Source organism: Culicoides brevitarsis, chromosome 1, assembly GCF_036172545.1.
Source record: "Culicoides brevitarsis isolate CSIRO-B50_1 chromosome 1, AGI_CSIRO_Cbre_v1, whole genome shotgun sequence".
Taxonomy (NCBI): domain Eukaryota; kingdom Metazoa; phylum Arthropoda; class Insecta; order Diptera; family Ceratopogonidae; genus Culicoides; species Culicoides brevitarsis.
Window position 1 is genome coordinate 22,969,165 of NC_087085.1, and position 10,929 is coordinate 22,980,093.

The 10,929-nt window shown below is 31.1% G+C and overlaps 4 protein-coding genes across 6 annotated transcripts; 2 read left to right on the plus strand and 2 right to left on the minus strand.

Moving 5' to 3' along the window:
- Positions 1–101: 101 nt before the first annotated feature.
- Positions 102–4,118, minus strand: LOC134831316 (DNA replication ATP-dependent helicase/nuclease DNA2). 2 transcript variants are annotated; one of them, XM_063845035.1, is made up of 13 exons: positions 3,952–4,118; positions 3,781–3,895; positions 3,520–3,702; positions 3,196–3,444; positions 2,878–3,131; positions 2,446–2,810; positions 2,122–2,218; positions 1,970–2,049; positions 1,859–1,910; positions 1,403–1,799; positions 1,185–1,335; positions 513–1,114; positions 102–452 (listed from the first exon to the last, which is right to left on the minus strand). In XM_063845035.1, the coding sequence occupies exons 1-13, from the start codon at positions 4,041–4,043 to the stop codon at positions 168–170; spliced, it is 2,922 nt and encodes a 973-aa protein (XP_063701105.1). In that variant the 5' UTR covers positions 4,044–4,118; the 3' UTR covers positions 102–167. The 2 variants fall into 2 exon arrangements, with proteins under 2 accessions (XP_063701105.1, XP_063701097.1); XM_063845027.1 differs by having other exon boundaries at positions 2,122–2,389.
- Positions 4,119–4,313: 195 nt separating this feature from the next.
- On the plus strand, positions 4,314–5,246 carry LOC134827888 (ubiquitin-conjugating enzyme E2-18 kDa). Its single transcript, XM_063840751.1, has 4 exons — positions 4,314–4,435; positions 4,566–4,661; positions 4,737–4,923; positions 4,990–5,246. Exons 1-4 carry the CDS (start codon positions 4,409–4,411, stop codon positions 5,142–5,144), a joined length of 465 nt encoding a protein of 154 aa, XP_063696821.1. The 5' UTR covers positions 4,314–4,408; the 3' UTR covers positions 5,145–5,246.
- A 33-nt stretch (positions 5,247–5,279) lies between these two features.
- LOC134827885 (zinc finger protein SNAI2-like) lies at positions 5,280–7,822 on the minus strand. 2 transcript variants are annotated; one of them, XM_063840748.1, is made up of 7 exons: positions 7,454–7,822; positions 7,151–7,345; positions 6,871–7,081; positions 6,427–6,510; positions 5,890–6,071; positions 5,521–5,835; positions 5,280–5,456 (listed from the first exon to the last, which is right to left on the minus strand). In XM_063840748.1, exons 1-7 carry the CDS (start codon positions 7,625–7,627, stop codon positions 5,418–5,420), a joined length of 1,200 nt encoding a protein of 399 aa, XP_063696818.1. In that variant the 5' UTR covers positions 7,628–7,822; the 3' UTR covers positions 5,280–5,417. The 2 variants fall into 2 exon arrangements, with proteins under 2 accessions (XP_063696818.1, XP_063696819.1); XM_063840749.1 differs by having other exon boundaries at positions 5,890–6,068; positions 7,454–7,821.
- Positions 7,823–8,034: 212 nt separating this feature from the next.
- On the plus strand, positions 8,035–9,997 carry LOC134827887 (serine/arginine-rich splicing factor 1B). The gene is made up of 5 exons (XM_063840750.1): positions 8,035–8,268; positions 8,358–8,513; positions 8,593–8,658; positions 8,727–8,933; positions 8,995–9,997. Exons 1-5 carry the CDS (start codon positions 8,117–8,119, stop codon positions 9,122–9,124), a joined length of 711 nt encoding a protein of 236 aa, XP_063696820.1. The 5' UTR covers positions 8,035–8,116; the 3' UTR covers positions 9,125–9,997.
- Positions 9,998–10,929: the final 932 nt, after the last annotated feature.

The following is a 10,929-nucleotide window of genomic DNA, read 5'->3' on the forward strand; positions in this document are numbered from 1 at the left end:
CAGTCTGCAGAATAAAGACTTGATGTTTTGCGCATGACTTCTTATAGAACTTGATAAATTCTTATTTTATTCGTAATATTTGAAAAAAAAAGAAAGCCTTAAAAAACTTTTCGTGTAATTTATTGAAAGAATGTTTGACAATATTTCGCTAAACTATTTTCTTGCCATCAATTCAACATTAAAGGCAACTTGTATAGCAAAGTTTTCCAATCTTTTTCATAAAAAGATTCAGGAATACAAACTATATTATTGTCCATGCAATCTAAAAGTTTTTGGAATGGTAAATTTTCCTTAATTGAGGTGTAATCTCCAATGAGTATCAATTTTCGCTTAGCTCTTGTAATGGCAACATTCAATCGACGATAATCATCTAGAATCTCATTTGATAATTTGTTTGTTTGTATGTTGTCTTGTACGTTTCGTTTGGTTTTTGTGCAGCTGTATATTATAAACTGTATTTTTGATGTTAATGTACAAGAAGATATTTAATTAAAAATATATGAAATACAAACCTCTTTATCACGCCCTTGATACTGATCAACTGTGTTGATTTCCAAATTTTTTAGATTTTCTTGATTTTTCGTTATACACTTGAGAAAATCTACTTGCGATCGATAAGAAGCAATTACACCAATATCATGAGATCGAATTCCGCAGTTGATGAATTTCAATACTAGGTGTACAACAAGAACCGCTTCTACAATGTTCAAGTAAAGTTTGTTTGGTGATTCCAGATTGTGACCAATTTTTGTAATTTTTGTAACATAGACAGAAAAAATTTCACTACTCATCATGTGTATATTTCGTTCGAACACATTCCCTGTGTTAATAAACAAAGTTGCATTTTTTATTGACAATGAAAAAACTCGGGTCTCCCAATCGAACTCTACAACTTCGTCATTTTTAATATTTTCGTCTCTTTGATTTAAAGGTATCATAAGTTTCTTATTGTAAGTAAATGAATTTGCCAAAGATGCTATGGGTCTGTTCATTCTATATTGCATTCTCAATTCTTGACTTTCACCAAGGCTCTCCAAATAGCAAAATAAGCTTTCATCTCCTCCAAGGGACTTGGCAAGATTCGATTTAATTACAGGTGGTAATTGATATGGATCTATTTATGGTATAGTATGTACATTTATGAAAAAATGTTTGTAAATCATAAACGGTTATTATCAACTTACCTCCAACTAAAATGAATTTTTTTGCACATAATAAGCTACGAATTATCACTGGTTGTGTAACTTGGGTAGCTTCATCCACTATACAAACATCAAACACTCGGCGGGAAAACAAAGGATGTGTAACTCCGTAACATGTTGAACCTATAATTGTCTAAAAGATAATAACAAAAACTCTTTTATTTAATTGTATAAAAAAAAAGTATTTTTTCGTTCCTCACATATTGTGCATACACGGATTCAAATTCTGAAGGTGATTGACAATTTTTTGTCACAACGCAATCAGAAAACTCTTGAATTTCTGATTTCAACCTCGACACGTTTCCTACTCTCAAAAACTTCAAACCGAGTGTTCGAAGTCTCAATAATATATTATCTACGGCTGAGTGTGTGTGACTAGTTATCAGAACTGATTTTTTTTGCTTATAATATGAATTTACAATAGCCACAATTGTTTCCGTTTTTCCTGTTCCTGCGTATCCCTTTATTACGACATAATTCTTACAGTTTAATGCATTCTGTACCGTTTTACACTGCGCTTCATTTAGAAATACAGAATTTGGTATCGATGGAGAGAAATTGTCTTGATATTCCGTTGGAATTTTCTGAACTATTATGCTAAAATCCAAATACAATGCTTAGTACTCTAATGTTAGCAGACCAACATGTGCACTTACTTTCGTAAATTATTTGCCAGTGGTGTATTTTGCATCAACAATACAACGTTCCCTATGCATATGCAAACTATGTTTACGAGTATTTTGTAAAATAATGGGTAAATAACATACCTAAAGAAAAATTTAAGTAATTTCGTGATGTATATTGATCGATTATGAATTTTTCATTGGGATAATGAATAAGTAAGTTTCTGCAAACGAATAATATAGAATAAATATATTATATAATATGTAATGTAGAATAAAACTATTAAAAAACGAACCTTTCAAATGAAATTTGAATGGCATCTTCATTACAATATGACAAAATTCCAGTTGTGACAGCAACTCTTTGCATAGTACTTAAAATAATGTATTGACCTATTTCAAAATTAATTGTGTCAATAGTATTTTTTGAGGCTGATTTGAATGTATGAAGGAATCTTCCATCTGAATTTTCAACAACATTCGTCAAAGACAAATCAATTAAAGCTTTTCCACTCTCAAAACGTTCCCAAGGTGTTTTCGTCCATAATTCAGTTAAGTTTTCATCTGTTTGTATTTCTTAATAAAAACAAAAAAAAAATATATTTTACAGTTAGACTTACCTTCACTTAACGATTCTTCTTCTTTCATAAGTATATCTGTCCACTTTAAAAAAAACGCCAAGTCTTCGTTAGATAAATGCTTCAAAATGCGTTCACCAATGCTTTGTATTGCAACGTTTGGATTACTACTCGCCGCATTTGTGTGGAATAAAGCACATACAAAGGAGTATTCACATCTGTTACAAATAGACTCTCTTGTCAAGGGAAGTGGTAGTTTCATCAATTTGAAATATTCGGAATTGGAATTTTTAAGATGTGCTTTTTCAGTCTCATATGATGTTAGAAAGTTGACTAGCTCATTCCTTGCAATAATTAAGTCTCGCACTTCGTTTCGTGTGTCATTAACTTCAGACATTATATCATCTCTTAAATGAAAATTTTTTTATTAAAAAAATAAGACTTAAAAAAAATATACCTATGTATCATCATTACTTCAAGTAGTACAGCAATCCACTATCTACATCAAAATTCATTTGTTTCATCATAGTGACGTACAATATAATTTGAGCACGGTGTTCCATCGAGGCTTTTCCAGTTTTCAGCTCAAAAGGACTTAAATTTTTTGGTTTTCTTCCATGCAAATGCACAGTCACATCAATTTTTCCCTTAAGTCCTAGCTGAGATGACCATATGTTTTCTTCAATGTCTTCAATCTTATCAATTTTCAAATTGTTTGAAACAGCGTCCTATTAATAGGGGAAAAAAAGATTTAATATTTTCTGAAATTAAGAACTTTGATGGTATTTATACCGAGATTTTATGTTTCTGCAATGGATTGACAATCTTATTTTTAAGAAAGCTCTCTATGTTTTTCGTAAATTCCAAAAGTTTTTCCTCCACTGTATGAAGGCCTAGTAAACTTTCATAACACTTAAATGCCACTTCTCTGGATTTAAGTATATCAGCACACATCTGGGCTACATTTGGTTGGACTTTTTTAGACAAAATAGACAGCAGTACCTTTTGAAATATTTCATGAACTAAAACACCTACGATCATCTAAATCAACATAATTTAAAAAAACACAATTTTTACATTAAAACTTTCAAATAAATATTACAAAAAAAAACTAACATTTAAATTCCCAGTAGTTTCGATCAGAAATTTTTCGGACAACACGGCCTTTCGTTGACAAAAAAGCGACTGAGATACTTTAGTACTCGAAATGAGATAGTCAGGATTGACAATCAAGAGACCAAAATCATTTGTAATTACGTACAACTGTAGATCTTCATTATATTTTCCAAATACTGAGACCTGCAACGAATAAACATTCAATTTAATTAAGATATATCTTTGCATTGCTTAGTAGTTAGTCGGTAGTCTGATACTCACAATATTTCCTTCATTTATGTTTAGCTGGTTCCAAGGAAAATCTAACAAAATATCACCAGTTATGGTATCATCCAAAGCAAGGTGAAGTTTTACATATTTACATAAAAAGTTATCTCTGTAACATGAAAAAATTAATGACAAACATAATGATATCATGAATGAAAAACTCACATTTTCGATAAAACACGACAGCGTTTCCACGATGAAAAATCTATTCTAAGACAAGAGTCATCAAATGCAAAATCTGTATCATCAAAATCCATTATGACTTTTATTTCTTGGGGTTCCTGGGAATAGTTTGTTTTTCGCGCCTACTCGGTTTTGAATAAGCAAAGACAATCTCACCCCCAACAGCTGATCTGCACCAGCATGCAAAAAATAATTCCTGTCCATGCTCACTGGGGCCGGCAGGAATTTTTTTTGCATGCTGGTGCAGATCAGCTGTTCATCAATTTCATGCGTCTCACCTAACCCTGATGACATTCGAATGAGATACACCCGGTCCACATTATTATGCTGAAAATTCGCCGTGGGGTTTTATCACTTTTATTCGTCTCGCGGGAACTGGTTTTTAATTCAAAAGTCAAAAAAGAATAAATAAGAAAATCTAAAATTAAATTCTGGTGTTATGGCTGCAACTCGTCGCCTCCATAAGGTAAGTAGCAGTACTGGAATATTTCTGTGATTCAGAAACACTGCCAGAAAATATCAAGTTGAAGTATATTATGGGGCAGTGGTGAAATTGCAAAATTTTGCTCTATGATTAATTTTTTGTTTTACTGCAGGAGTTAGCTGACATAAAGGCGTCCGGCTTAAAATCTTTTAGGGATATACTGATTGACGAAACAAATATTTTGGTTTGGACAGGAGTGATTGTACCGGTGAGACACGACAATACAAATTTATTTATTGTACAGTAAACAGATTGATTCCTATTTTTTTATCTTTTGCTCTAGGAAAATCCACCTTATAACAAAGGAGCTTTTCGCATCGAAATAACGTTTCCCGCAGAATATCCCTTTAAGCCACCAAAAATATGTTTTAAGACGAAAATTTACCATCCAAATATTGATGAAAAAGGTCAGGTTTGTCTACCGATCATTAGTGCTGAAAATTGGAAGCCAGCTACTAAAACTGATCAAGGTAAAAATACGGTTTCGAATTAAATATATATTTATTATTCATATATTTTATACTTATATATTTTAGTAATTCAAGCACTAGTCGCTTTGGTGAACGATCCCGAACCAGAGCATCCCTTACGTGCTGATTTGGCAGAAGAGTACTTGAAAGACCGTAAGAAGTTTATAAAAAATGCAGAAGAATATGTGAAGAAACACTCGGAAAAGAGACCTGCTGATTGAAACTACACATTTATTTAAATTCAATTCTACTGAAATATTTTGTAGGACACAAAATTTTCATTTATATTAAAAAACTACAGCATCGTTTCTTGATAAATTGAACACTTTGTTTTTTTTTTATAAATATTATATTTTTTTATAATGGTTTCAGAGTAATGAACATTCTAATATATGTACGAATAGTATTTATATTTTTTACCTATTCAAAACAAGTGAACATTGACGATAATACGTAGAGAAATGTGTGTTTAATTATCCACAATTTGGTTCTTTTCATGTTGTGATGACATTCAGATGAGATTGTATATGGTTCTAAAAAATGAATAAAAAATGTTGAATGATTTATAAATATGTAATACATTTGGATATTAAGTACCTTTAAATCCGAACTATTATAGTACGCTTTATCGCATTGAGAACACTTGAATGTTTTTTCTCCTCTATGTCTAGCCAAATGATTTTTCAGTTGATAATTCGTAGAAAAACTTTTTTCACAGGATGTACAACTAAATTGTTTCTCAAAGTGTGTTTGGCGGTGCCTATACAAAATTGACTTTGATTTGAATTCCTTTTTACAAATTGTACATGAATTGATTTTTTCAGCATGCACCTTCATATGCATTTTCAACATGCCCTCACCGCGAAAACTTTTAAAACAAATTTTACATTCAGGAAGTTTCTTACAATTAGCCTAAAATTCATTTTATTGAAATATTGAGAACAGAGGAGGAATCTCTGAAATTACCTTCATCCAGTTACTATGAGACTTCATGTGAGACTGTAACCATTTCACATGCTTAAAAGAGTTCTGACACAAGTTACATATGTGTAAATTATCCTTGGTAGTAGTTTGGTTAGCCATGAACTCTGCTAGTAATTGCTTTTCCTCATTTTCTGATTCAATTTCTTCGTTTTCATCTGCATCTGCTTTGTTTTCATTTAAAAATAAAAAAATAAAGGTGATTATGTTTCAAATAATTAATTTCAAACTAATTCTAATTTTTTTTTACAGCATTTCCGCATTGTAAAGAGCGGTAAAAGATTTGTCAATTTAAAGTCAAGTCTTTTTGTGAAAATATCATTTTAGAGTGTTTATTAAGTTTTTTTAGTCCAAATTTACGTCAGAAGTTGAAGTGTGAAATTTCTTCGAACAATCTCTATATATATATATTTATCCTTTTCGCCCGGGATATGTTATAATTGAACACATAGACCGAATGTCATTAATATTTTTTCTTACGAAAAAAAAAGATTTTGGTTTTACTGACAAAGGTCTTCTTACCTTCAACATCTTCTATATTTTCATCCATATCTATTTCAGGACTGACTTCAGATGCGTTTTCTTGAGTTTGCATCACCATAGAGACTGTTGATTTTTTTGAAATCATAGAAAATATTATGTAAAAAGTGATTCAAAATTTGTTCATCATACTTTATTAAACTCTATTGAACTTTTTCTAAAAAAAAATTGAACTTTGTTGAACCTTGTTAAATTAAAAAGAAAATAAGGCAAGTGCAATTCCAAAAACGTTTCACATTATTATGGTATAATGATAATGGAAAACAATGATATTAATGATTTTAGTTCAATTAATTCAATAAGTGGAAAAAAGCATTGATGGGTATAAAGAAAGCATAGACAAATTCACTGAGCAGTTCAATAAAGTATGATAAAAAAAACTGAATTCAATCAGTATACATAAATAGAGATTGTTTAAAAACGTACCCATATCAGGTGGCTGAACAATAAGCTCACATCGATCACTTGTTGATCTCAATTGCAACAATTGAGTAGAAACTGATGGTGAAGTAATCATTTGAACGGTATTCTCGGGACCCTGTATTATATGCCCCTGTAAAATTTGTCCGGCAGGGCTGATAAATTGTGTATTTTGATTATTATTTAAAACTTGGGCTGTATTCACAATCATTTGTGGCTAAAAAAGGCCGATAGAAAAACGTTGTGAAATTCAGAACCATAAACTAAATAGAAAAAAAAAACTCACCGTTGAAATATGTTGTATTCCATCCTGTCGATTAACGGCTTTTGATGTTGTAATATCTCTTGGAATTTCTAATTGTGTCTCCTCCACTATCACTGTTAGTCCTTTAATATACTCTCGAAGATGTGCATCTAGTTTTTCAACTCGCGTTTTAAAGGCATGAAATCTAGAGATTTGATGTATGCATTGAAGGCACACCTGTAGGAACATTTAAAACAGATATCAGCAGTGCGTTGAAAAATTCTACCTTTCAATTTTCTAGTCCGCCTCCGCCTCGAAAGAATTGATTCAAAAATTGTTACTCACTTGATTTGGCCATCCATCAATATTTTCTACTTTTACTTGAGTTATTTCCATGAGCATATCTACGATGAGCTCCCCAAACAATGGTCTCATTGATTTTCTCTTTGATAAACATAAACGACAAATTTTATCTAGCTCTATATTTTTAAGGGACTCAATATCATAATCGTCACACATTTTCAAAAAATAAAACTGCAATCAGCACGACAAAAATTTATAGTTCCAATCTCTTATTACATGGAAATATCTTATAAGTGCATTTCAGCAAACGATATTTTCTTCACAAGAAGTTTGACTTGCAATGAAAAAGGCTGTTTACAAAACTAAGTAGGCCTCGAAAACTTCCTCCGAATGAAACTACTTAAAACTCGAAAACCATATTGACATATTGAATAAATACCTAGTGATGTCAAAAATGAAAACACAAAATCGAAAAACACGAATCTTCACTTAAGATTCCTCAAGAAGAACTCGAGTCCATTTTAAAAAGTTCAAAAGATCTCTCTTCATTTTTAATTATGAAATATGTCTAAAATTTAATTAATTTAATAAATAAATAACATCGAAAACTCGGATTTTCAAAATATTCACTTTTCACATCACTAGGCGGCGATTTAGTTTCGTCTTCACATAAACAATTATTCAGTGTATTCAAATTAAGTGAAAATGCAAAGTCGTATATATGTTGGAAACCTGCCCCCAGATATAAGAACAAAGGACATTCAGGATTTGTTCTGCCGCTTTGGAGACATCAATTTTGTGGATCTGAAAAACCGGCGTGGTCCACCATTTGCTTTTGTAGAATTTCACGATGCAAGGTATGTTTCAATTTTTTGACATAGCATTATGTTTGCAAACTAATTTTAAATCGCTTCCTTTTTCTTTACCATACAAAAAAAAAAATTAGAGATGCTGAAGACGCAGTGAAAGCTCGTGATGGATACGATTATGATGGTTACCGACTGAGGGTTGAATTTCCTCGGGGAGCTGGTCCTGGAAGTAGTTATCGTTCTCGTGGTAACAACGACAGAAATGCTGCAGGACGAGATAATAGAGGCAACAGGTAAGTTGTACGAATTCCACCGTTATAGTAGTGGACAGCGTCTTTTAAAAGCATACTTACGTATACATATGTATTACAGAGGTCCCGCAGCCAGAAGATCGCAATACAGAGTTTTAGTAACGAATTTACCATCATCCGGTTCATGGTAAAAAAAAACCTACAAACAACATATTTTATATTTTGATAATATATTTTCTGCAATTCAAATTATAGGCAAGATTTGAAAGATCACATGAGAGAGGCAGGTGATGTATGTTTTGCTGATGTGTACAAAGATGGTACCGGTGTTGTAGAATTTTTGAGACTTGAGGATATGAAATACGCTATTAAAAAACTAGATGATAGTAGATTTCGATCACATGAGGGTGAAGTAGCTTATATTCGTGTGCGCGAGGATAGCAATGAAAGGCGCGATATGACGTAAGTTTTGTACATATTAAGAATCTTTATAGTGAATAATTAAAACACTCTTATTTTAAAGACGTTCACGCTCAAGATCATACTCCCCAAGAAGAGGAAGACGAGGAAGTCCAACTTATTCGCCGGTCAATCGTCGAGCAAGTTATTCACGCAGCAGATCTGGATCAAGAAGATCATTCCAGGATTACTAATAATTGAATATTCCAAATAATTATCCTTAACTTCTGACGTCGGATTCACATAAACTGAAGGAAAGTAAAACTAACGTATAATCTTAGCTATTTAGCGTATAATTTAAGAGAATAAGAAGATTATTTAAAACTCTTTTTTTTAAAATATATTAAAACTTAAATCTTCTAGCTTAGAATAATTATATAAAAAAAAATATTTACTAGCTCACACGAGAAATTTTATATTTAAGATTACAATGCATATTTCTATCCGACAAATAAAAAGAAAATAGAGGAAAAATAACGTTTCAAATTTCATACCTAGGTACATCAGAAGGATTCATTAAGGATTCAGGATTAAAAACAGAATTTTTTAATGAAGACTCAAACTTCAGGATCCAACACAATAATTCTGTACGTTTTATTGTTTAAATTTTTTTTATTATGTACAAAAAATCCTCACTTAATTTGATATATTTAATGATACATTATGATAAAATTCTTGAGCTCGGATGTTTGTTTTTGTTTTCACTTCTATTTACTAATTTTTCCGTTTATTACTTTATATATTTATATTTAAACATAAGGAATTTGGACACCGATGGATATAAAATGGATTGTATAGAATAAGCTCAGTAATAATAGAATATTATTGTACTTCAGAAAACAAAAAAAAAGTAAAGAAATAAAATAATAGAATCACTGATTTACGTCTTAAGGACTTCGTGGGATTAAATGTGTTGCACAAGTCGCACAAAATGGATCCATATGGGAGTCAGTGAGTCAAACGTTGTAAGTAAATATTATTTACTTAACAAACACAGGAACGAGTTAAAGAACATGAATAATAATTACGATAAAAATTGTATGCACTTTGCTGTGAAATAAACCATAATGAAAAAAGGACACTTTTTATTTAATATGCTTCTTCATATAAAACTACAAGATCTGCTGTTGAACTTGAATAATATGTTGTTGGACAAAATTTACCCTTGTTTTGAAAATGAAGATTTATGCATTTGTAGCAATAAACTATATTTGAAACCTGCACCACAGTCGGATTTGTAAAGTTCTGCAAGCAAATCGGACATTGCCTATTTTCAATTATTTTTATATTATGAATGCCTGGAGATAATAAGTTTCCCTTTTTTTTAAATTGAAAATCAGATTGCATCGATTGCATAAATTGAATAAAGAAGGCAGTAAGCCCAAAAGTTTCAAGCAACAAATTGCTCATTGTTTTTACAAAAATGCCTCGCTTTTGTTGGTTGTCATCTGCAAATTCAAGTCTCAAGTTACATATTTCGTGTGATAGCAAACTATTCGTTGTTTTTCCAAATAAAAACCCTATAAAAATAATAACTTGAACAACATAAAAAATTAACTATGTATTTCACAAATGTTCAAACCTAAATATTGGACCAATTTTGCTGCTTCGAAAAATTTTTTTAAGTTTCTATAAATAATCGAAAGCCTCATCATTTTATTATTCTGCCCATATGCTTGCTCCAACGTACTGATGGAATCCTCAATTTTTTCCTTTAAATAAGGCATAAATACCAAAATCAGCAATGAGTTGTAGTAATCAGTTTTGGAAAAACTGTTTGTTCTCTTATTTTTTCTTTGAAGTCCATAAAAAAATTCTGCAAAAGAAGCTCCTGAAACACATATTTATGTAAGCAATGTTACTTTTCAAAACAAATTTCACGAATCACTACCATATTTATGTAAAAAGAAGCCTTGAATAAGAGCATTTGAACCAAAGTATATCTCTGGGAAATATGTGGTATTGACCAAACTAGTTCCAATATTCTATAGAAGAAAAA